The 24,916-nt window shown below is 35.6% G+C and overlaps 1 protein-coding gene across 2 annotated transcripts in view; it reads right to left on the bottom strand.

Annotated features, from left to right (window-relative positions):
- The window catches only part of spop (speckle type BTB/POZ protein), an 87,621-nt gene that overhangs the window by 32,668 nt on the left and 30,037 nt on the right, over window positions 1-24,916 (bottom strand). The window contains exons 2-3 of one of the 2 annotated variants that reach the window (XM_067381704.1): window positions 22,870-23,007; window positions 2,285-2,607 (exon numbers count right to left, since the gene is read on the bottom strand). In XM_067381704.1, the coding sequence (XP_067237805.1) occupies window positions 2,285-2,362 (78 nt within the window). In that variant the 5' untranslated portion in view covers window positions 2,363-2,607; window positions 22,870-23,007. Of the gene's footprint in view, window positions 1-2,284; window positions 2,608-19,626; window positions 20,041-22,869; window positions 23,008-24,916 lie in introns of those variants that run through there. The other variant, XM_067381705.1, reaches the window with a different exon arrangement.

Below are 24,916 nucleotides of genomic sequence, written 5' to 3'. Positions count from 1 at the left end.
CATTACTCCAGTCTTCAGTGTCACATGATCCTTCAGAAATCATTCTAATATGCTGATTTGCTGCTCAAAAACATTTATGATTATTTTCAATGTTGAAAACAGTTGTGTACTTTGTTTTTCAGGATTACTTGATGAATATAAAGTTCAAAAGAACAGCATTTATCTGAAATTCAAAGCTTCTGTAGCATTATACACTACCGTTCAAAAGTTTGGGGTCAGTAAGAATTTTTATTTTTATTTTTTTGAAAAGAAATTAAAGAAATAAATACTTTTATTCAGCAAGGATGCATTAAATCAATCAAAAGTGGCAGTAAAGACATTTATAATGTTACAAAAGATTAGATTTCAGATAAACACTGTTCTTTTGAACTTTCTATTCATCAAATAATCCTGAAAAAAAAAAATTGTACACAAATATTTTGTACAATTGTACACATTAAATGTTTCTTGAGCAGCAAATCATCATATTGTAATGATTTCTGAAGGATCATGTGACACTGAAGACTGGAGTAATGATGCTGAAAATTCAGCTTTGATCACAGGAATAAATTACTTTGTGAAATATATTCAAATAGAAAACAGTTATTTTAAACTGTAATAATATTTCACAATATTACTGTTTTTACTGTATTTTTAATTAAATAAATGTAGCCTTGGTGAGCAGACGGAACTTCTTTTAAAAACATTAAACATCTTAGTGGTTGCAAACTTTTGGACTGTACTGTATACATACATATATATATATATAATATATATATATATATATATGCTATATATATGCTACTTTCAATTACATTTCGCAAAGAAAGTATGCCTCTTGATTGGCCATTTTCACCACCACATGAGGCTTATTGTGTCTGGGACACCGGGGTGCTCAGATCTGCACCTGGAGATCTAGGGTGCATTTCAAACAACTCTCTAGCTTCCTAGTTCATGAAATGGTATATGGTGTACACACATTTGAGCACAGTTGAGGACAGTAAGGTCCCTTGCTGACTAAACATTGGGACACGTGGACACTATTTCAGGGGACATGTCCTCATTGTACAACATCACTACTGGTATTAATGAACAATAGCAAAGCTGATATCTTTGACAACATTTGTTTGTGTTATTTTAAATACTTTCCTTGTTACATATATTTGCAACATTTTAGCCATACATTATATGGGTTAGCTAGATTATGTTCATTACCTTATAGCGATGTATGTTTATGCTGAAATAAATAATGGTTTCTATTTAAAAAAAAAAAAAAAAAATCATCTATCGAGTGTCATTGTGTAGTGAGTTGGCTCATGTGATTTATGTTTTGTGCTTCATAACTTCCATTAAGGGAACATAGTTAGCAACGATGCTGCTAGGTTTTCTCAGTGCATTGTGGGACCTTTTAGGGAGCGAACGTTTCAGTGCACTGGTAGAATTTTGCGATAGAGACAGTCCTAAAATGGCCAACTACCTGATCAGTGCCCTGATTACTGAACTAGGGAGCCGACTGAGACGCACCCCTCAGCTGCATCTGAAAACTTAGGCAGCTGACTTGTTGTCTTGCTGCCCTATAGGCAAAGACTTTGCAGGCAGCATTTGCACACAAAGGTACGAAACTGGAGAGCGTAAAGGTTTAATGATCCACAGCAAAATAAAATCAAGCTTTGGTGAGAACCAAAATATTTCTTTACTACAGTAGTAATTTCTTGCTAGAAATGACATCAGAAGTGAAAAATGTTGGTCAAACATTTACATTCACATACAAACTGACCAGAAACCGCAACTTTCAGATGCCATATTTCTCTTTCTAGCTCACCAAAAATGGAACACACAGGATTGTGTGATATCAAAGGCAGCGAAGGATACATCTATGTTGCCTTCAAAAATCGATCAGATAAAGGTATCTCAGGAGAAAGGAAGTGAAGCTAACATTAGATTCAGACGTGCCCTGATGCCGTCTTACCTTGTAATGCATCCTCTGAAAGCAGCAATTTTAAGTTTTCAGATTCAGCCCTAGTTTTCTGCACACTTTAGTTCCAGTCTTGCTCTAACACACCTGCCTATAATTTTCATCCGAACCCATGGAGTTTGATTGGTGGGTTCATGTGTGTTTAATTAAACTCTGAAGGTGGACAAGCAGAATTGAGCACCCCTGTCGTAGATTCACAGAATGACCCACACACACACACACACACACACACACACACACACACACACACACACACACACACACACACACACACACACACACACACACACACACACACACACACACACACACACACACACACACACTCACCTGTGTGTAACACCAGCTTTCGGCCACAGGGCCGCTGGTCATTTCTGCAGGAGGGGGCGGACTCGGCACCCTGGACATCGCCAGTTTTGAGCGTGGGGGTGGGGCAGGGGGAGAGTCACTACGCCAGCCACCGCAGGACGTCCCCGACAAAGCGCACACACGTGATTACTCACTCAGAAGCAAATACATGCACACACACGCATGTGTACTTCACAGCCGCCGCCAGGATCCAGGCACACACTCGTGTTCAGCGTAACCCAGAGAACATGGAGGAAATGCAGGCAGAACCTTGAAGTGGTTTTCTGTGAGCTGTTCAGTTCAACCTGTAGTAGAGAAGACAGAGAGTAAAAACAGATTGATAATTGATTTCAAACTCTTGTAGTGAAAGGCTTTACACTTTGATCTCGGAAATGGTACTGGACCACTACTGAGCTACATTGCTTGATTGAATTAAAGTAATATTTTTATTAACCTATAAATTAATACATTTATTTTATTTGTTATAAAATAATTATTGTAAAATAAAATAAATGTGTTAAAAGTCATGGTAAGTGGAGATTGGACAATTGATTCACCATAAACAACCACCTTCAGCAAATCAAAATGACAATTCCAGACTGTTCTTTATAAAAAAAAAGAAGAAGAAGAAGAAGAAGAAGAAGAAAAAAAAAAAAACACCTGCTATGCTGATTTTGCACATTGACAAACAGGTCTACCATCTTGTACATATGCACGAACCACAAAAATATGCAGAATCAAACAAGCCACCACATAAAGTGTGCTGTTTGATCTTTGTTTTGTTGATATCTAGTTCAGTACGTCTACATTTGCCACTGGTATCAGAGTAAAAGCCAGACCTCTAAAGCACCATCAGCAACTACAGTGAGTTTAAATCCATCAAAGCTACATGTTTATAATGCTGGAGGAAAAAACTATTTCTTTTTTCCCCCTTGTGTGAAACAGCCCTCCCTCTCTTTTCCAGAAGAAAAGAACATTCATCATTCTATTGGCTCTCTTGTTCATTTCCCCTCAACCCTCTGAACCTTAAACCTTTTCAATCTTTTTTTCTTCAGATCAAAAAATAAATAAATAAATAAAACAGAACCTCAGGACTAATCCTTATTTTGCTATCCCAGCTGCTAATTAAGGCACTTTAATCGTTAGCTGAATACACCCCAGCCATTAATGAACTGACCAGAAACACCACACTAGCCACTTGCCTAACAGTACAGTAAGTCGTTAATAAGTCTAATTAATGGATGTAAAAACAGTCCGACAGAAGCTCCTGACTGATAACCAATTAAAGCAAAAAAGTTAATTTCTCACTTTGTGCATGACATTTATAAATGTTTAAAGAACACATGGCCATGGTAAAAGATCCTCATGGTCATGAGCAGGGTAGAATCGTCTTTATTAAAAGACGTCTCTTGTAGGGAACATTTTAATTTACTTCACAGAACAGCAAGAATTTCTGCAGTCAGATCACAAAGTTATGAAGAGTTGAACATTTACCAGACACCAACTGGGAGACCTTTGATTTTAGCCAAACTTAAAAAAATAAAAAAATAAAAAAAAACAAGTATTATCCTCTCTTTTCTCAATCTGAAGTGACCTAATCACCCTTTCATCTCCCATTCCTTTCTCCATTTTTACCGTCTTGCACTCTTCTCTCCCCTTTCTCACTCAACCTGCACGTCCCTTCGTCTGTGAGCGAGGGAGACGTTTTTTTCCCTTAATTAGCATCTGATTGAAAGGATAGACCATGGCCCGGAGGAACCTTCCGGAAACTGTGCGACGATTTGAAAAGACAGTGAGAGAGAGTACATGACGGAGAAAAAAAAAAAGAACAAAGTGCAAAACAAAGTGTATTGTGGGAAGGAGAGAAGAAAAGAAAATATTAGGAGAATGAAAAGGTCAATTCAAAACTTTTAAGAAGTACAGAGCAACTCATCCATTTCCCACCTACACACTAGGGATGAATGATACAGTCAAATTATAACTCAATATATTTTTTTGCTTTTTAACAATACTGAATACATATATAAATATTTTTTTTGCTTAAATAACAGCTAAAATTACCCCATAAATGAAAAATGTCATCATTTACTCACCATGTCGTTCGAAACTTTTGTTCATCTTCAAAACACAAATTAAGATATTTTTATTTGCAACTACCACTTTGTCAATTCAAAAAGTTCATAAAGAGATCGTAAAACTAATCCATGAATCGAGTATTTTAGTCAAAATTTTCTACAAACCTGTCTGACGCTTGAAAACAAACCTCATTGGTTCTTGGGGAAGCTCAAACGTGCTGTATAACACGAGAATGAACCTCATTGGTTCTCAAGGAAGCTCAAAAATGCTGCGCAACACGAGAATGAACCTCACTTGTTCTCGCATGTCAAGCAAGCATGCTGGAGCTTCCGTTTACTACAACTGATGTATGCGTTGATCAATGTTTACAATGAATAAAAGCATAAATTCAGTCCTCATCATATAAAGCGAACATGTCTCTTCAGAAAATTTGGACTAATCTGCTCATACTCATATATAAAAGATGACAATTTTTCATTTTTGGGTGAACTAATCCTTTCCCAATCGGAGAAAGAATAATTTCGACTGAATAGTCATTTCGGACAAATAGATTAAAAATGTTAGTATTTAAAAATATCCAAGACTTGAACACAAGAATATTTAATAATGTATATGCCGCAAAATAATAATAAACAGTTATAAAAGCAGTATTTATAATACATTATAAAAAGTTTGTCACATAAACTTAAAAATATAAATAAAAATTGCTTTAAAATAACTGTGATATTCACAATTTGTTGCAATTAGCTGCAAAATTTACATAGAAAAATCAACATGAAAATAAAAGAATATTCAATACATTACCCAGCCCTACTTCACACCCTGGAAGTAATGTTCAGACACAAAATTCAATACCTTGCAACTCATTATTATCAGTTAAGCCAATCTCTCTTTCCCTCTTCCTTCCTTTGTGCTATTTGTTTCTGATGAAAAACACTTGTGGCATTTTCACTCAGTAAAACAATAAAATATTAATCATTCAAGTCGGGGAACAAGTTGGTGTCCATTTGCAATTCAAATTACCACCAACTTCCTGGCAATTAATTTCCACGCGCGTCTCCCATCATGTGTCTCCAGTTATCTGTTTTCTGAACTTAATTTCCAGTGGTCTTTGTATCCCCATCTATCGGCACTGTCAACACAAACTCACCTTATGGCAACATATCATCACTCACGAATCAGCCAACTACCTTTCTGCACTGAAAACGCAGACAGACTCACAAACAACAGGTTACACACCAGACTGAGTAACAGGCAGGCCCACACAGAATCGGCCTGCAGAGAACACCACAGAAATGTTCTGCATTTCCACAAAATTGGAATCATTCACAAAGTTGTATTTTTCGTTGTTATATTCACAAAGTTTTCCATTTAATTGTTTGTAGTTACCAATAGAAGCACAACACTTTCAGCTGCATTTAACACATGTAAATTCATTACACAGCATTTCCACAGATTTTCCCCTAAAACAGATGTCAGAGACTTATGAGGGGGGGGATCTGAGCTTGCAGGCACAGACCAGATCAAAGAAACAGCAAGTAGGTTAACATAGTACTGCTTCAAACTCAGAAATATTTATTTAATTATCAGGGACGCAAACAGGTAAGGGGAAAAAAAAGGTGAGAACATTGCGTAGGGTGGGAGCATGCTGAGCACAGATGTTTTTTTTTTTAAGTTATTTGCTTTACATGCTCATTTGTAGGTATTTTAAGGGATTTTTTCATTTATTTTTTTATTACCCTATAATGTCCAAAACTGTATTTTTTTTTTTTTTTTAATTAACATTGTTGCAACATTTTACCAAAATCAACATTTGGTTAAAATCTCGTGTTATAAAAGACTAAGTGCTATACAGGATATTTAGGACAATATTGGCTGATTAGACGGCAATACTGTTTGTCACATCTGATCTCAGACCTCAAATACATAAAATATTATATAATATATAATGGGTAATATTACATGAAAAAAAAAAAAAAACTTTCTCATTGGATCAATGCAAATCTCTATTTTGATCTCAAAAAGGTGAGTTTTCACTGAAAGGTGAGGAGTTTGCATCTATGAATTATGGAATTATTTATATTATAAACATTGAAAGAAATGCCATTTACAGTTTGTGTAACCAAAATAACAAAAAAAAAAAAAACCTGAAAAAAATAAAAAAAAAAAAAGTTTTGCATAATGCAGGACTTAATTATAAACCAGCCTGAAATACACCAGGACTCTTATTTTGAAATGTTTTGACAACTTCTAGCTGCTTGTTCAAATAGATGACAGAGATAACCACTTTTACAACCATCTAAAACATATTTCAATATAAACACCATTATGTAAACACAGCACGCCTCTAGAATGTGCAACAGCATCACATTTTTACTTTGAAATGGGCAGTGCTCAAATTTATTTAATTTAACACTAGGGGTGCAACGGTTCTCGGTAAAAAAATCGAACCGTACAGTTCTCCACTCACGGTTCGGTACGCACTGGCACCGCGGCCCATTTCGAATGACGACGCAATTGGTTAATATGGTTTGTTCAAAATAGCAACGTGGAAAACAGACAGAGTTCAGATAATGTATGTTTCAGTCGATGGATGCGCAAAACGTTACAACAACGATAATCAGAAAGCGTGGACAAAACAGTCACTCTTTGTAAACTGTTAACTGCGAGTGCCGTATGCTCTAATGTCCAGTCATTTACGCCGTCATCACCCGGGTGTTCATAGCGCACGAGCGCAGGTGAGACCTGAACAGCACACGTTGCTATCTGTGCTTAAACTAAACTCATTTAAGCCTTGCTGATTTAAACCTTCAAGAACAAGACGCGAAAGAGAACTCGCACGCGCTGTGAGAAGATTTGTGTGCGCTCATCCGAAGCGCGCACATACTTATTTCAGTCAGCGCGCAAATACTGAGTTCTCTTTCAAGTCTTTCAAATTCATACAAAAATTATGTCAGCATGCCCGTCTTGACGAGTATCCTAGCAAACATAGTCGGTAATGTCTTAAGTGAACATATATTAGTCGAGAAAGACAGCGCATGTGTAATAGTATATGTACTGGATCGTGCATGTCTTATAGGGGGGAAAAAAATATTCCTGCTGCCTGTTTTTAATGTTAAATCAATTAATTTTTATTTATTTTATACAGTAAAGATAATATGCAGTGATATTTTATATTTGATTACTTTATCCATTTTCTGTACCTGAAAACTACTGTTAGTAAACCTGAAAAGCACTGTTTATTTTATTTGAATATTTGCTTCATTGTACTTATTTGTGATGTTGCTTGTATGTTGTTCTTATTTTTTTATTTTTTTTTATTTGACAGTAGTCCTATTTTCCCTAAACATAGCACATACCAAACCGTACAGAAACCGTGACCCTAAAACCGTGATATGAACCGAACCGTGAGCGATTTGAACCGTTGCATCCCTATTTAATACTAGTTTTTTGATGTTCAATAATCACATTAAACCGTAACACGAATCCACTTTTCTGGACCCAAATTTAAGATTTCTTAAAATGATAATTAACTTTTGTTATACTTCTGTATATAGTATTTAAGATACTTTATGACAAAACAAAACTGAATTTAAGACTTAAGGACTCACAGGGACCTAATTTTTTTTTGCACACATACTCCTAAAAACATTTTAAAAGTTCTCACACATCTATTTTTAGTCGCAAATGTGAGTGAAATGCTAGCACTGTCGAGCCCTGACTGATGTATAGCACAATGCTCCATGATAAACAAAGACCATTTGATGTCAAGAGTATAGTTTGTTTGATTGGTGTGAATGCAGGTTTCCAAATGAATTTCCACCCAAGTCTGCATAAAAAGATGTATAGTTCCCCTATCGACAATTTGCATCTTTGTATGCTCCTAGACAAATTACAAAATAATGCATTTTTCATTGCTGCTTTCTCTGAATAAAAGCCTTCAGAGTGAAACTTACATGTTTCTTTTGAGGCAACACAGATAACGGGACATGCTAAATCTAAAGGAACTAAAACAACACCACAGTGAATCTGGGGTTCAGCATTTGAGTCAAAGCAATGGAACAAACTTGGTTAAATCACGATTAGTTTACAGCAGTGTCAGACAGCAACTGAGATCTGATCGGCTAGCACATACGAGGCGGGTGCCAGGCAAGGAGATTCAGCCCTCGAGGAATTCATTACTGCAACCGTTACCCAGCCAAAATAATTAATGAATTAATGAGGGGAGGGGAGAGAGAGAGCAAGGGAGAGAAAACACACAGCGTTTCTGCGCTGAAATTCTCTTTTAGTTGCGACTTGAAAGAGAAACATGAAGTACAGCCCCACCCAGCAGACTCTCCCCACAGGCCTGCGCTTCTTGTGAGGAAACGAGAACCATGACATGACCTTTGACTTATTTAAACTCCTCCCACGGAGCATGTGTCAACTACACACTATCAGAAGGGGAGTGGCTTAATATAGAAAAGGGAGGAGTTTAGCATGGGTTTGGGGAGGTTTTTACAGAGAGGATAAAACTTCGGGAAGATGGGTCAAATTTATCTAAGACTTTTTTTTTCTTTCTGGTTTAATTTTATCCAGTCTCTTTTTTCTCTCTCCACAGACACAGAATGAAAGAGATGTGTTGGAAAAGAGTAACAGACTTTTACTTGACCTTATTCAAACCCCCCATGCAATGCTAAAATACATTCAGGGTCAATTAGGCTGACATCTAAAAACCACATTTAAAATCAATAAGAAACGTTAAATTGCAACCCACATTTCCAAATCAAAGAGGACATTCAAAACAAAGTTTACATATGGAGAAAGTAATTTTATTTGGTGATAAAAAAAAAATAATAATAATTCTCTCTCATTTCTCAAAGCAAGAAAGTAGATTCAACATTTGATTTGACATGAATGAAAAATGTTTTTCATCAGATAGAAAAAAACACTATGGTAAATTAGACAAATGATTAAATAAATGCCTAAATTAGATCTGCCTATTATATACAGTGATAATCACTCAGAAGACTTGTTTAAACTGCTCGATTCACTGCACTGCAAAATTTAGAAGCATCCGAATTTTGGTGTAAGGGATTTTCAATGGAGAGACAGAAATCTCTCATGTTTCAATAATAATGAAAAAAAAAAAAAAAAAACAAAAAAAAAAAAAAAAATCTTAATTTGGGTCAGTGACATAAAATGCATATTTTTGTGTCCAAGGGCATTATTTCCTTTTAAAATTAAATAATAATAATAATAATAATAATAATAATAATAATAATAATAATAATTTGATAAATTCATGACATATTTTACTTTATTTTTCTATAAAACCTATTTAGTTTGAATCCATTTTAGTACATTTAAATAGTACATATTATTTTATGTTTTGTCATCTTAAACCCCCAAAATGTAGGATGGTGCAACTGTCCGAACAAATGAACAGACTGAGAACACCATTTAAAATGGGGTTTTAATAATAATAATAATAATAATAATAATAATAATAATAATAATAAACAAATCAAAAACTAATTATTCTGGCATCATTTTAGGATTAAAACCTTTCGTATAAACAAAGTATCAGTAGTTGTAAAGCTTTAAAACTTTTGTCCAGCAATTTGTATAATCTTAAACGTCAGGATGGCACAACTGCAATTATGGCTCTTTTATTATGAATTGATAAGGTAAATAATAGTAAACATGATAATGCATCATCCAGAGAACCCCAACTGATCCTTGTGACAGAGTGAAAAGCTTTGTAGATCTCTTAAATTAAAAAAAAAAAAAAAAAGTACTGGTAGGTTGGTACAACTACAGTATATACATACAACTATTTGGTTGTACCGCCTGACATAAAAATTCAAAAAAATGAATTGAAACACTTTGAAATGTTATTTAACAACTGAAACTTGTTCAATGCGATTATTCATGACTCAAAAATATGCATTAAATCAGTTTTTGCTTTTATTTCCGTTTTTTTTGTTTTGAAGATGAACGAAAGTATTATGGGTTTTGAATTACATGAGGGTGAGTAACTGACAACATTCAGATTTGGGTTAACTAACCCTTTGAGACAGTACAAAACTGTACTTGAGCCTTGATGGTTAAATTAAACAAGCGTCTGAGTATTGCAGGTAAATAAGATGGTACAATATAACAACATAAACTTGAACAACAGTTAAAATTTATCAGCGTGACACTATAATTTCATGCATCCAAACATTAATTTCCTGCAATCTTCTGAGGATAAATGAAGTTAGTTAATTATCAGCTTGATTAAAATAGATGAGCTGATGCCAGAAAATAGAGACAATGAAGCATAAAACTTTGAGGGTTAGATTAGACCTTTCTCACACACATACACACAAGCAAACCTCGTCAGCCAGCTACACCCTGGAGTACCATATTACTATGCAATATACCATATTAGAATGGAACTAGAAATATGATGCACATCGAATCGTTACCCAGCTCACCTAAATATAGTATATATAATAGCAGCTTCATTTTCCAGGTAACTAAAAGAAGTCCAGGTAAATGGCTGTAGTGGAAGAAAACCCCCTTTTTTTTTCCTGTACTGAAAGAGAGAGAGAGAGATTCTCTCTCATTAAGACACAATGAGGAAGTCGTTTGTGTGTGCATGTGCTAACAGTTTGCCATTGCATACTGCTGCAGTGTGATCAATTAGATGGCTGATTCTCTTAAGTTTACACCACAGGGAAAAAAAAAATTAATTCAAATAAATGCTGTTGAATGTGTTGAACAAAAACAAAAAGAAAACCTCACCTAACCCTAACCTCTAACGATAGATCGATCCATAGATATATAGATATATAGTTCAAAACACTCACTTGCATTCCAGTAAAACAAAACATAACATGTAAGAAACATTAATAAATTAAAAATGGACGTGTGAGACACTATCAAATATTTTTTCTACATTAAAAAATTGAATAGTGTACTGCATCAATCTTAATGTGACTTCGGTTGTCATCCTTATATTCCTTATATAGTTATACTCTTATTCTCCTCCACTGCAGCAGAGTCTGTGTGTGTGTGTGTGTGTGTCTGTGTGTGTGTGTGTGTGTCTGTGTGTGTGTGTGTGTGTGTGTGTCTGTGTCTGTGTGTGTGTGTGTCACTCTTGAAAGGGCATTGGCCCCGCAGGGGGGCCCCCTGCCTGGGACCCACCGCCTGCCATCCATCAGAACAACACAGTTAGCAGAAAAATTCGGCCGCAACCTGCTAAAATCCACAGCCGTAATCGGTACATCTCCAAACTCTAAGGTGAGAGAGGTGGGGAGCTGTGTGGATAGGAACAGTTAACTCACTGACTGTTAATATATAGGGTACATTTAAATAAACCATTCTTGTTCTAATATCACCCTCTCCCATATGACTCTCACTGTCCTTTTTCTGCAGGGTTTTTAAGGTTTAATAAAAATTTAAGAGCAGCAATATGATCTTGTATGCGATTCAAAAGTATGCGATTCAAAAGCCCACACAATCTTATTCGTTAATGACAAAGATTCGGCCGTGTCTATTAAACCAAATAAAATCACAGCAGAACGTTCAAATCTGCGATGGCACTGACCCAGACTCAGAGAGAGCAGTTCATGCATAGGTATAAAACAGCTTCACAAAGTCTTTTCAACCACACAGTATCATTATTTATGTCTTACAATAATTCAAATGATTACAGAACTACTGGGATAAGAGTTTATAGTTCAGGGGCCGTATTCACAAAACATTTTATCTTACCACTAAGAGTTCTCCTAAATAGCAGAAAAAGTTCTTAGCTAAGAGTTTTCTCTTAAAACCTATTCACAAAGCTGCTGAGACAAACTTTTACCAAGGAACAGACTGAAGTCTTAAGCTAAGAGAAAGGGCGGGGTTGACCTCTTTGCTATGGAGAATACACACAGTGATTGGCTGTAGTCAGCGATTTGATCATAGAAATATTATAGAATGAGTTGTCATGTTTCCATATTAAAATAATGGTTTTAAAATACAAATGTTGCCCTATTCAAATAAATATTTTTTAATAAAAATGTTGCCATAGTCAAAATAAAATGTTGGCATAAAGGTTTTAAAATGTAGGCTAAGTGTCACTAATTAAACTAGTATATACAGTTAATTCTCCGCCTCTTGGATGTGTTCATCTGAAGAGAATGCAGAATTCAAGTGACAAATTATGTTTTATAAAAAGCTTGTGAGAAACAAATTCAAATCAGTTTTTCTAATCAGCTCGAGAGGAGGAATATAGACGAGAGCCAACTCGCCTAGTTACTTCAACAGTTTTCTGCATCCCTCCGCCAACCCGCTCCTCCCTCTCGGCTGGGGATACGGGGAGAACTTTGGGTTTAGGCTAAATTCCAAGCTCGGAGCCCTCGATCCCCTTGGACAGCACACCAAATACGCTTATTATATATATATATTTTTTTTACTCTATTTAATCATTTGTAAGTGTGAACTCATAAAAACCATTGCCAATATGACAATATTTATTTACTTGTTAAAGTTTTTTTTTTTTTTGCGTCTCATCGTAGATTCAAATCTATAAATCAAATTGTATTGCATTTATGAAGAAAAAGTTCAGCACCCAAGGCCCTATCGCTATTGCCTCAGTGGTGTTCAGTGTCTTTGGGTGGATTACAAATGTTTGTGATTTGGTCTTAGGAGTCTCGACTACTAACGTTTCACAGACTAAGGAGATAGTTTTAACGCTAAAATGCTTTGTGAAATACTCTTAGAGCAAAAATTTAGGACTCCTAAAATTAGGACTGACACGCCCATTATTTTTAACAGTTTCTCCTAAATCGGCAAGTTAGGAGCTACTTTTAGCCTTAAGATGTTTTATGAATACGGCCCCAGATATAAACACTGATGTCTACGATAGAATTAAAAAAAAGGAGTAAGTCATCTTTTGAAAGGAACTTGACATCAAATTTGTATCAAATTGTATGAATTACATCATTACACCAATAAGTAACTGTTAAAAAATCGATTTGTCATTGAATCACTTATTCATCCAGTAATCAACCAAGAGAAGTCTTTATGAGTAAGTCATTGAATCGTTCATTGCAACTGATTTTAAAAAAAATAATAATAATAACGTATAATATATAATAATAATCATGATAACAATAATTACTTCAAATTAGTTACATATTTTTAAATAGACTACCCCAAATACAGTTCTAACCATGACTGAAAACCATGTCAGGACAGAATTCCTTTTTATTGTTCTGCGCAGTACATCATCCAAAAAATCCACATAAAATTCTCTCTTGGAATAAAACTACTATGGACTACTGCATCAAAGCACAAGAAAAAAAATTGCATCAGGAAACAAGGCAGATTCAATAGATGAGTTTAAATGCAATTTAGAAAGCAAAAAACATTTGATGGATTTTCCAATCGGCTTTGTGGAAGCAGTACCCACTAAACCCCTTCAAATTGTCAGAAGTTCCCCAAGGCTCACCCTCAGGTCCTTTTCTAATTTGTTGTTCATGCTGAATTTGGTGTTTGAAGCACTTCAGCAGAGTTAACACTCTGAGGTCTGACGGTATCGCCGGCGATACCACCGTGGTTTTTTTCTTATCAGTGTGAAAGAGACTCAAAATACTCCGTCAATGTTGCACATACAATTAAGAGTTATACACCATTTTAATCTGTGGAATATCTTCTTTCATTTGTGTACACTCAGAGTAAAAACAGAATTTTGTGCTTTTTGTAAAATAAAGAAAACTAACATGATGCGTGATTTCTCGTCTCCCTCTGAACGAACTCCAATCTGATAGTTCTCAGAAAATGAACTGTAACTTAGTGAATACTAATGACAAAAAAATTACACTTATGTCTAAAAAAACGTTAAGATGTCAGGTTTTAAATCATGTAAGTCAAATCGAAAACAAACCTTCTTTGTTTATGTAATCTGTATGAAAAGAGAGCCATGTCAGAAATCCGTGATTCAGCTCATTATCCGCTAATGCGGCCACGCCCACGGAGCCAGCGCTATTCAGACGCTAATTCAGTCAATACATGCATTTATTATCTCAATCGTGTATTTATTGTCTTGAAAAGTGTTTATCTGGATGTAAAAGTCATGGTTAGCGATCTCTAGAAGACATGCAGTTACTTCCTGTTTACTTGTCTTCTACAGATGAAGTTTAGATGAGTTTTTGTTTCTTTAGCGCCCTCCTGCTGCTGTATGTATTGGAAACTCCATTCATGGAATAGCCTCTTCTTCTTTTAGATGAATTTGTGGACTAAAATGCACAGAGCGCCCTCCGACTTCAAGGATGAATTGAAAACACCAGCGCTCATAGTAATGACAGTGAATATTAAATAAAAATAACTCCTCTGTATAGAAAATTGACATAAGCATATGAGAATCCAATATTTCTCCAAATGTGCATGCTTTTAAACTAAAAGCCTATATTCAGACTCTTTGCATCACAGAAATACATTATATTTTAAAGTATAATATAAAACCATTACTTTATATTGTAATAATATTTTTCTGTATGTTTCATATATCATAATGAGCTTGAGACATCACAGAAGGTTTTTTTTCACAGCCTACCTGACTGAAATGCCTCATTAATATGCAAGTCATTTCAGCTCATTACTATCCAATTCTTTTGTCTTCTCAGGTGAGAATGGCCCATTTTCAGTGGTGATTCACGCCTCCTTGCATACTGTGTTTCTTGGCAAAAAGTGTCTTACAAAAACTAAATCAATATATTGTTTTATATGAAGGAGTAGGCAGCATAATTTTTACATAATTTTGAAGCAAAAACTCTAGTCTACAACCTCCAATACCCTAAAGTCTTATGAACACAGATTTATTATACTTTTTTTGGCCTTATTTCAGTGACTTAAGTTTTTTGTTTTTTCAACAACCACGCATAAATGTTATTCCTTCAAAAACACAAACATGTACATACATGTTCCTCACATATTATTGTAGCCTAGTTTGTGCTGAATACAGTGTAATGACACTTTTTCCATTAATATGTTTATGAACAACTGAAAAAAGCACAAATGTCAGGGCATGTCAAAAGTTCTCCAGGCCCCAAATCAGCCTCAGACTCCAGAGGGTTAAAACAACATCTTTACATTAGGAACAAAGGATGTGCTCTCAATTGGATCATCAGGTCCTTTTATATTTTCAGTAATGACCTTCAACCTGACTTTGCCAGGTAACACATTTCCAGGCTCAATTATCCCCCTTCAATAGATTTCAAAGGTGTTCTTTAGAAGCATAAAAGCATTATAATTAGCAGGAGCCCTTGCTCGCATAATGTGCCAAACACAAAGCAGCTCAGTAGCTGCTAATTTCTTTGGCTGTCCTTACAGTTGTGTCTCATCTCTGTTGATCCTTCCTTCTTTCCCTCCACACACACACACACAGAAAAAACAGACACACGCTCACACATCCTAACACTCCTCACCAGCTGAGCTTGAGCCATGTGTGAAAGCCCTTTGTCTCTCGGTCTTACTCTTCTTCTGGTGAGACTCAAGAGCCGAAAGGAAAAAACAACTTTTTTCCCCTCATAAGTGTACTCTGAAACATAACTAGAAGTTGGCAAAAATGAAGTGAGAAGGGGGGGGGGGACACATTTCCACACATGATGAAAAGCTAAACAAACCTGGCACAGAGCCCTGAATATCCTTGAACCTGCACAAACCTGCACATTTAGATGGATTTCTGTAGCACTAAGGCCAAAGTTTCACATTATGACTAAAGCAGTACTTTTAAATGGGATATTTATATCAACCAGCTCCCTCATTTGTGAACTGGACCACATCATTGGTGAATAATTGACTGTGGTTTGAGACTCGTTCACCAGCATAACTCTCACACAAAGTTTGCAAATTGCATGTTATATCCATGGCATTGTCTTTAGGTGAAATATTTCTATGCGACATTACATTTTTCTCCATCTTTGCTCACAAAATGATAGAAAAAGATTCTCATTTCCCACGATAAAACAAAGTAATTAAATAAATGACTAAAACTAATCATGAAGACGACTAAGCAACAGAGATAGTGAAAGCACAAAGAGATGTTTGATTATTGCGCTGAGCTAAATATCCCAGCACCCCCCCTCCCCTGTGACTTCATCACAAAGTTAACACAAAACATATTGGGCGACAATTTCCTTCCTGTAGTCCAGCAGAGATCAAAGTCACAGAAATAAACTATTCCCAAAAAGACCAGCATCCACCATAACCAAGCCAATGAAAAACTCCCAGTTACACATAACGCCCACCCTTTAAAAGTTAACATCAATGAACTGGCCCCTAAACGGGTGTGTGCACACTCGCTCGAACACACACAAATCCACAAAAGTTCCTTCAGCAGAGCCAATTAAGATCAAGTCTTCTGTTAACTTGTCATGCTGTCTAAGCAACAGCAGAAATGTAGCTGTTAAGGCCAATGGGCTACCATGGTGATATGAGAGGGTTAACTGCCCTCTTCCTCCAGTTTCCTCTCTCTCTCTACAAGACATATGTCAGTGCTAATACTGACGGCTTTAGCCAATGCTCTCTGAATGATGATCAGGACCCAACACAAGAAGGGCGTGAATAAAATAGTTTAACTGAGTAATAGGAGTGTAATGATTTAACTTCATCACAGTTACATTTGTACCATGGTTCTGTAGGGCTGGGTAAAAAAAAAAAAAAAAAAAAAAAAAAAAAAAAATATGAAAATTTGATATGAAACAAAGTCTCAGATTTCAAATGACGTCCATCTTATTATGAGATTCAAAAAATACCGTTTTGGCTCTGTTTAATGTCACATGACAGACCGCTTTAGCGCCTCAGTTAAAGAGAACCGGCAGCATGGAGCACATGTGAACATCCTCTGCTCCGCTTTAATACCAGTTACAGCGCAAAATAAACATGACTAAACATCTGAAGGTATGTTAAAATATACAGTACAACTTTACAAATCCATATGATGTCTCGTATAATCGCTCAGCGTTTCAACCCCGGAAAGACATCAATAAAACAGCTTGTAAACAATGTCACGTTCCAGAAAGCAACATTCCGATAAATATATGCACTGTTACATATTCATTATAATTTTTAATGTTCTTCAATATTTAATGCATGTTTGAATGAATCAGTTATTACAGCTGCGGTTGAAATGTTTAAATTTAAAAAAAAAAAGAATTGGGAGTAGAAATATGATTATGTAATTCTAAACTTTATAACAAAAACATCATTGAGTGTAATTTAAGTGTTTGTATATAAATAAGTTAATTTAACCTTCAGTATTATTATAGTAGTACCAACTGACTTACATGTGTAGTTTACAGCATCAGTTGAGAGATTTTTTTTATTCTAGAAAATTTGCCATGTACTGTAACTGAAATACTACATCCAAAATAATTGATATTGAATCGAATCAAATCGAATCGTGAAAATTGTGTCAATACCCAGCCCTATAGTTCTGTGTTCAGTAAATGTTTGCCAAGTCATTTTTTAAATATCGGCATCTGCCGATAAGTTTTTCTGTTTGGCCGATGTGTTGAAATGTCTTATTTTGACTGCGCTGAGAACGACAGAGTCTGAGCACACAGAGCTCCCATTCTCCATCTTAATTTGGTATGGTCTCTGTTTAACAGTTTAATACATTACTTGATAGAACGGTTAAACAAAGAAAGTAAAATGCATACGAAAATTATAGCGTTTGCTTTTATATTATTAGTAACAGAAGGGCAAACACTATAATCCTTTCTCATTTACCATCAGCATTCAGCAAATACGCAATTATCTTCGGCCAGAACGCCTTCCGTATTCAAGTTACGAAGAAAGTGTAAGCGTAAGCTTTTTGAGCAGCAAGAGTTTTACGCTTCCTTCGAAATTTGCATACGGAAGGCGGTCTGGCGATTTTTACTTCATAACTTTAAATATGGATTTTTCTTTGCACAAGCGCATCGCTTTGCTTCAGAAGGCCTTTATTAACCCCCTGAGCCGTGTGGAGTATGTTTTTGATGGAAGTATGTGGATGGAGACACTTTCTTCAGCTCATACTTGTTGGTCCTGTTCACTGCCATTATAAAGCTCAGATGCGTCAGGATATTTATTAAAATTTCTCTGATTGTGTTCATCAGAAAGAAGAAAGTCATATACACCTAGGATGGCTTGAGGGTGACACACAATACACAGTATTCACAATAAAATCAGTAAGTTGCATGTACAAAATAGATTTCATAGAATCTGTAGATTTTCATAGAATTTACATTTTATGCGGACACAGAGCACAGCATCGCACACCAGAGAGATGTTTAAAAGCAAGAGACATATCCAATATAAGCTCAGAAACTATTCTGCTTGAAAATCATTAGCATCTAAGATTTACTTTAAGGTTTAAGGTTTTTGTTCATTAATGCAAATCAATAACAATCTGCAACAATAAATAAACTTGGTAAACATCTCAAAGCTGTAATTGCAGGATGAATTGTTAATGTTAACATGCATATCTGAGCTCTTCAAAGAGGTTTGTCACAGACTAGTGCTACTATGTGAGCATGAGTGCACAGACATGTTATATAAAAAGTACACTCGTATGTATTCACATCTTTGTGTCAAGTCAATTTTACATGGTTTTGTGCATTCGTTTCCTCACCAAGTTTATGCAGATTACCATAACTACCTTTAAACATTGACGAACACCTCATACAAATGTATTTACATTTTCAGAAGCATCATTAAACACGAAATGAACCGTGGTTCAAACACACGTGCCGAACTGTGGGTGGAAAACCATATGCTTCTTTTGTATGGGAATCGTTTCACCCCTGCTGAGTAAATGTATGAGTTTGCGTGACAGAGTGTGTAGGATTGTAGCGCTGTGGAATCTGCATGTGGCTTTAAACTGAGCCCCAGTGACACTACAACACCCAATTACCTGATGCAGACACACATGCCACTGAATATTCTACATCTAGTGCCCATGTACGCACACAAGATCGTGAAAGAGAATAAAATTCAAAGAATTAAATAAGCTGGCGAATGGTAATTTATTGAAAAAGCAGGATGTGAGGCACTGTAAGAGATGAAGCGTGAGACTTTCTCCTCTCAACAGCCTTTGTATCAGGCAACATCTGAAACGAGGAGGATTTTACACTGCATGTGTTTACACCTCTTAAATAACAGGAAGGAAGTCACTGTATAAATTTGGTTGAGTGCTGTAACGTGCAAGCGGATCCTCAACAGAGGCTTTCTGTCACTGCAAACAAACTCACCGTCAGAGATTCCGCTGAGCGCCTGGGACGACATCTAAAACATGTATCCTGAAAACAAATCCCATACTGTCATGTCCGTGACAAAATGACAGGAAATGTTGTCAGCTGTATGGGTTTCATTTCTGCTGTGTCACACTGGTTAGTACCACCCAATGCAAAATGTCATTGTTCAACTTAGGCAGAGATCAGCCAATTATAAAAGAGTTTACTTACACTACCGGTCAAAAGTTTGGCGTCAATACACACACTTTTTAGCAAGGAAATGATCAAATATGACAGTAAAGGCATTTATTATGTGACAAAATATTTTAAATAAATATTTTTTTTCTTTTAAACTATCTACTTCTCTACCTAACTCTAAACATTGATGTAACACAAGTAATGTTTCTTGAGCACCAAATATTAACATTAGAACGATTTCTGAAGGATCATGTGACACTGAAGACTGGAATAACGATGCTGAAAATTCAGCTTTGCATCACAGCAATAAATTGCATTTTAAAATACATTAAATTAGATTAAAATTCACAATATTACTATTTCTACTGGATTTGAGATCAAATAAATGCAGCCTTGGTGGGCAGAAGAGACTTCTTTTAAAATCATTAAAAAATATATTAGCGACCCCAAACTTTTTAGTCTACATACTGAAGTTTTCAAAGGTACGGTAACAAAAACTGTTTAACTCTAAAAATCAGAGAGAGGTTGGAAAACCGTTATGTACAACTAAATTACGATCACTCTGGTGCAAAAAACACCCAGCATAAGGAATGAAAAATTAAACCTTTCTAACATCCACTTTCATTTTTGTACATGCATTCGCCTCAATGCCAGTAATCAACATGCTTTCACTACCTCACTACAGTTTCATTATATCACAGACACAGAAGTTTACAAAAATGATAAAGCACATAATATAGAAGCTTAATGGGGCGGTTTCCCAGACCGAGATTAAGCCTAGTCCTAGAATAAAATGGCCCTTTAAACCAGATTAACAGAAATCTGCTTTCTCTGTCATGGTTTAAAATAGTCCTAGACTTAGTATAGTGTGTGTGTGTGTGTGTGTGTGTGTGTGTGTGTGTGTGTGTGTGTGTGTGTGTGTGTGTGTGTGTGTGTGTGTGTGTGTGTGTGTGTGTGTGTGTGTGTGTGTGTGTGTGTGTGTGTGTGTGTGTGTGTGTGTGTGTGTGTGTGTGTGTGTGTGTGTGTGTGTATATTTCATTATAATATTTCATTATAATATTATTTGATTTAACACCATTGTTTCTGGTTCAAATGTGATTGCTTCATGTTAAAATGGTTACTAAAACTCACTTGATGTTTTCATTTTGAAATAACATGTTTCAGTCAAGTAACCCAATCAAACAGGACTTTCACTTCGCATTATGCTTTGCACCGGGCTGAAGTGAGAGAGTAAATGTTGAAAAAGTGTTATTTTTTGCACTTTTTAGAAATATGAGAATATGGAGAGACTTCTTACTGTTTAATGTTATATTATGTAAAAGTTATGTTAGTGTGTTTTGGAGATTACCATTGTGGTGAAGTGTGGAGCTTGTGCTTGGGTTGAGGACCTGCTAACAAGAATTGCCTTTTTTTTTTTTATAATGAATCAATCACTATGATACTGCTTTGGATGAAACCAGTATCATTTCTAGACTGCCAAGTGCCAACACTGATTATTGCATGTGTAAATAGTTATGTTTAGTTTGTTGCTAAAGGACAAAACAAAAGCATTAATAATCATAGAATTATTATAATTCATAATTCATTTATTAGAATTCATTACCAACAGATTTCCAGGCATTTTTTCCAGATTTTTCTTGTTTTTTTTCCCACAGCTGATATATTTTGCTTGCTTTAAAATAAATGTCTCTTTTTTTTAGTTATGTTGTTATATTGGAGTCTTTTTTGCTGCCATTGTTTTCCTTGGATTTGCTTCTCAGTTCCATGCAATTTTAAGATTTTCTGGTTCAATCCATGTTTTACAGGCAACCTCTCTCATGCTAATTCAGATTAGCAGAGTTGGTTTTAAATTAATCTAGTTTCTTTTAATTCAGGACTCCATAGTCCAGGTTGTAGTAATCCGTACTTAATCTGTGTTTCAGAAAGCCATTTTTTAAGACACGATTAACTATTCTGGATTAAGGCCTATTCTGGCTTAATTTAAACCCTGTCCAGGAAATGTCCCAATGTCATCTAAAAAGAATAACACAATCTTTCTCAACTGGTTTTATTTCTAAAACACTATAATAGGAGTGTAAAACTCCATCTGACAAAACTAAATATGAACAATATAGATGGTTTTTGTGCCTTTGATTTGAATCAATCGACACTTACATCACTGTGGGTCAGACTATTATTATTACGTTTCATATAATCTGGATTAGTTTGAAATGACCAATTCACACGTACAAAAAAACTGATCAGTCATCAATTACAGAGTGGGAGAAAAACACAGAGATAGTGTGCTGCTCTTAAGAGATAAAAGAGTAATGCTGAAATAGATGTAGAGAACAGAGACAGGGATAAAAACAGACACGAGGTCATGAGCAGCTAATTATCCTGTCAGTAGTAATGCACTCAAGCCTATGATCACCACAGGGTCATCTGTACTACATGCACCTGAGAGAGAGATGTGTGTCGGTGTGTTTTAAGTTAGCAGATGAGTCTGTTTGTGAGCTCAATGAGAGTCCTTCACCTCTTGGATGTGGGTACGTGGCCTGACAGAAAACTTTAAAACACATTTCCTTCACAGAACTTGTCATGTGTTATTCCTTTCAGTAACGTTCAAGATTTTTCCCTCTATTTCCAAGCAGTGGTCTTTTAGCACTCCACGGTCCATTATTAGCTGTAAAATTGCCACTTTCATTACCCCATTGTCATCAAGACGCTCAAATCTGCATCCTTCAGCACCAAGCCTTCACCTTTTCACTTCTGCTCATCTCCTTTTCTTTTTGCCTCCACTTCACATCTCTGCAAAATCTCCCAGCGTCCTTCTCTCCCAATTAAAGAGGCCTATTTTATTTGTCTCTTCTTGTTCCTCCCTGAACCACTCCATTTCCCCTATTTCACTCACTCTCCTCATGCGTAGTCTAGCTTATAAGTGACCCTGAGCTGAACCAAAACTTCAGACAAAACAAAATAAATAAATAAATAAATAAATAAAAAAACAGCCATTTATAAGTTGAATTTATCAAGTTTAATAGGTCTACCGTGCCTTTAACCCACCACACAGATGTTACTTACCTATTGGTGATGTGGCAGAGATGTGGCATCACGTGGTAGCCGTTTTTGTCTCTCCGTGAGAAGTTCTCAGCTTTGTGGATTCTGCGGCGTGTCTCTGTGCGTTTGATTTACTGTACAATGATGCATCCAGAAAGAGATCTGAGAAAAGAGGCAGACGAGAATGCTGTGAAGTCGAGAGTACAGCTGAAGGGAACTATAACAAAACTGAAACCACCCAATTTTAAAATTTCTTAAAGCAAACATAAAAAATATAATGCTATATGTTTATTATATTAATTATATTATATTATATTATATATATAATATATAATATATATAAAATGTGTGTATATATATACACATATACATACACACATATTTATATATATATATTTATATATATAATATAATATAATATATATATATATATATATATATATATATATATATATATATATATATATATATATATATAATATAATATAATATAATATAATATAATATAATATAATATAATATAATATATATATATATATATATATATATATATATATATATATATATATATATATATATATATATACACATATATACACACTCGTGTGAAAGTGTTTAATGTTTCAGATCATCAAATATTAATCAAAAGATAACACAAGTAAAAACACAACATGCAGTTTTTAAATGAATGTTTTTATTATGAAGGGAAAACAAAAACCAAATCCAAACCCACGTGACCCTGTGTGAAAAAGCGCTTGCCCTCTCAACCTAATAACTGGTTGGGCCCCCCTTAGCAGCAACAACTGCAATCAAGCGTTTGCGATTAACTTGCAATGAGTCGTTACAGTGCTGTGGAGGAATTTTGGCCCACTAGCCTTTGCAGAATAGTTGTAATTCAGCCACATTGGAGGATTTGAGCATGCACCACATCTCAATAGGATTGAGGTCAGGACTTTGACTAGGCCACTCCAAAGTCTTCATTTTGTTTTTCTTCAGCCATTCAGAGGTGGATTTGCTGGTGTGTTTTGGATCATTGTCCTGCTACAGAACCCAAGTTCGCTTCAGCTTGAGGTCATGGCTGGACATTGTCCTTCAGGATTTTTTGGTAGACAGCAGAATTCATGGTTCCATTTATCACAGCAAGTCTTCTAGGTCCTGAAGCAGCAAAACAGCCCCAGACCATCACACTACCACCACCATATTTTACTGTTGTCATGATGTTCTTTTTCTGAAATGCTGTGTTACTTTTACACCAGACGTAAATGGGACACACCTTCCAAAAAGTTCAACTTTTGTCTCGTCAGCCCACAGAGTATTTTCTCAAAAGTCTTGGGGATCATCAATATGTTTTCTTGCAAAACTGAGACAAGCCTTTACGTTCTTTTTGCTCAGCAGCAGTTTTCGTCTTGGAACTCTTCCATACAGGCCATTTTTGCCCAGTCTCTTTTTTATGGTGGAGTCATGAACACTGACCTTAACTGAAGGAAGTGAGGCCTGCAGTTCTTTGGATGTTGTTGTGGGGTCTTTTGTGACCTCTTGGATGAGTCCTCGCTGCGGTCTTGGGGTAATTTTGGTCGGCCGGCCACTCCTGGGAAGGTTCACCACTGTTCCATGTTTTCACCATTTGTGGATAATGGCTCTCACTGTGGTTCGCTTTTTCACATAGGGCCATCTAGGTTTTGGATTTTGTTTTCCCTTCATAATAAAAAGCTTAATTTAACAACTGCATGTTGTGTTTAATTGTGTTATCGCTGATTAATATTTAAATTTGTTTGATGATCAGAACATAAAACTTTAAAATTAAACACTGTATCAATTTGAATTTCTGTAACCTGGACGCAAACCAAAAGACAAGATTATTCATAAATTAAGTCTGCAAAAACAGCTGCAGTTCACATTATGCAACTCTTAAAAAACATAGTATTATATAACAGAATCAAAATACAATCTATAATAATAACCTTCTTGACTTGAGTACAAACTATTCACATATTTTCTCCATCATGAACTCCACAGCAATGCTAAAAAAAAATGTTCCAATGTGCTGGACAAGCAGGTATTTAAGGAGGAG

This window comes from Chanodichthys erythropterus, chromosome 3 (genome assembly GCF_024489055.1).
Source record: "Chanodichthys erythropterus isolate Z2021 chromosome 3, ASM2448905v1, whole genome shotgun sequence".
Lineage (NCBI taxonomy): Eukaryota > Metazoa > Chordata > Actinopteri > Cypriniformes > Xenocyprididae > Chanodichthys > Chanodichthys erythropterus.
The sequence above is the reverse complement of the archived record's forward strand: the minus strand, read 5'-3'. Positions and strand labels throughout refer to the sequence as shown.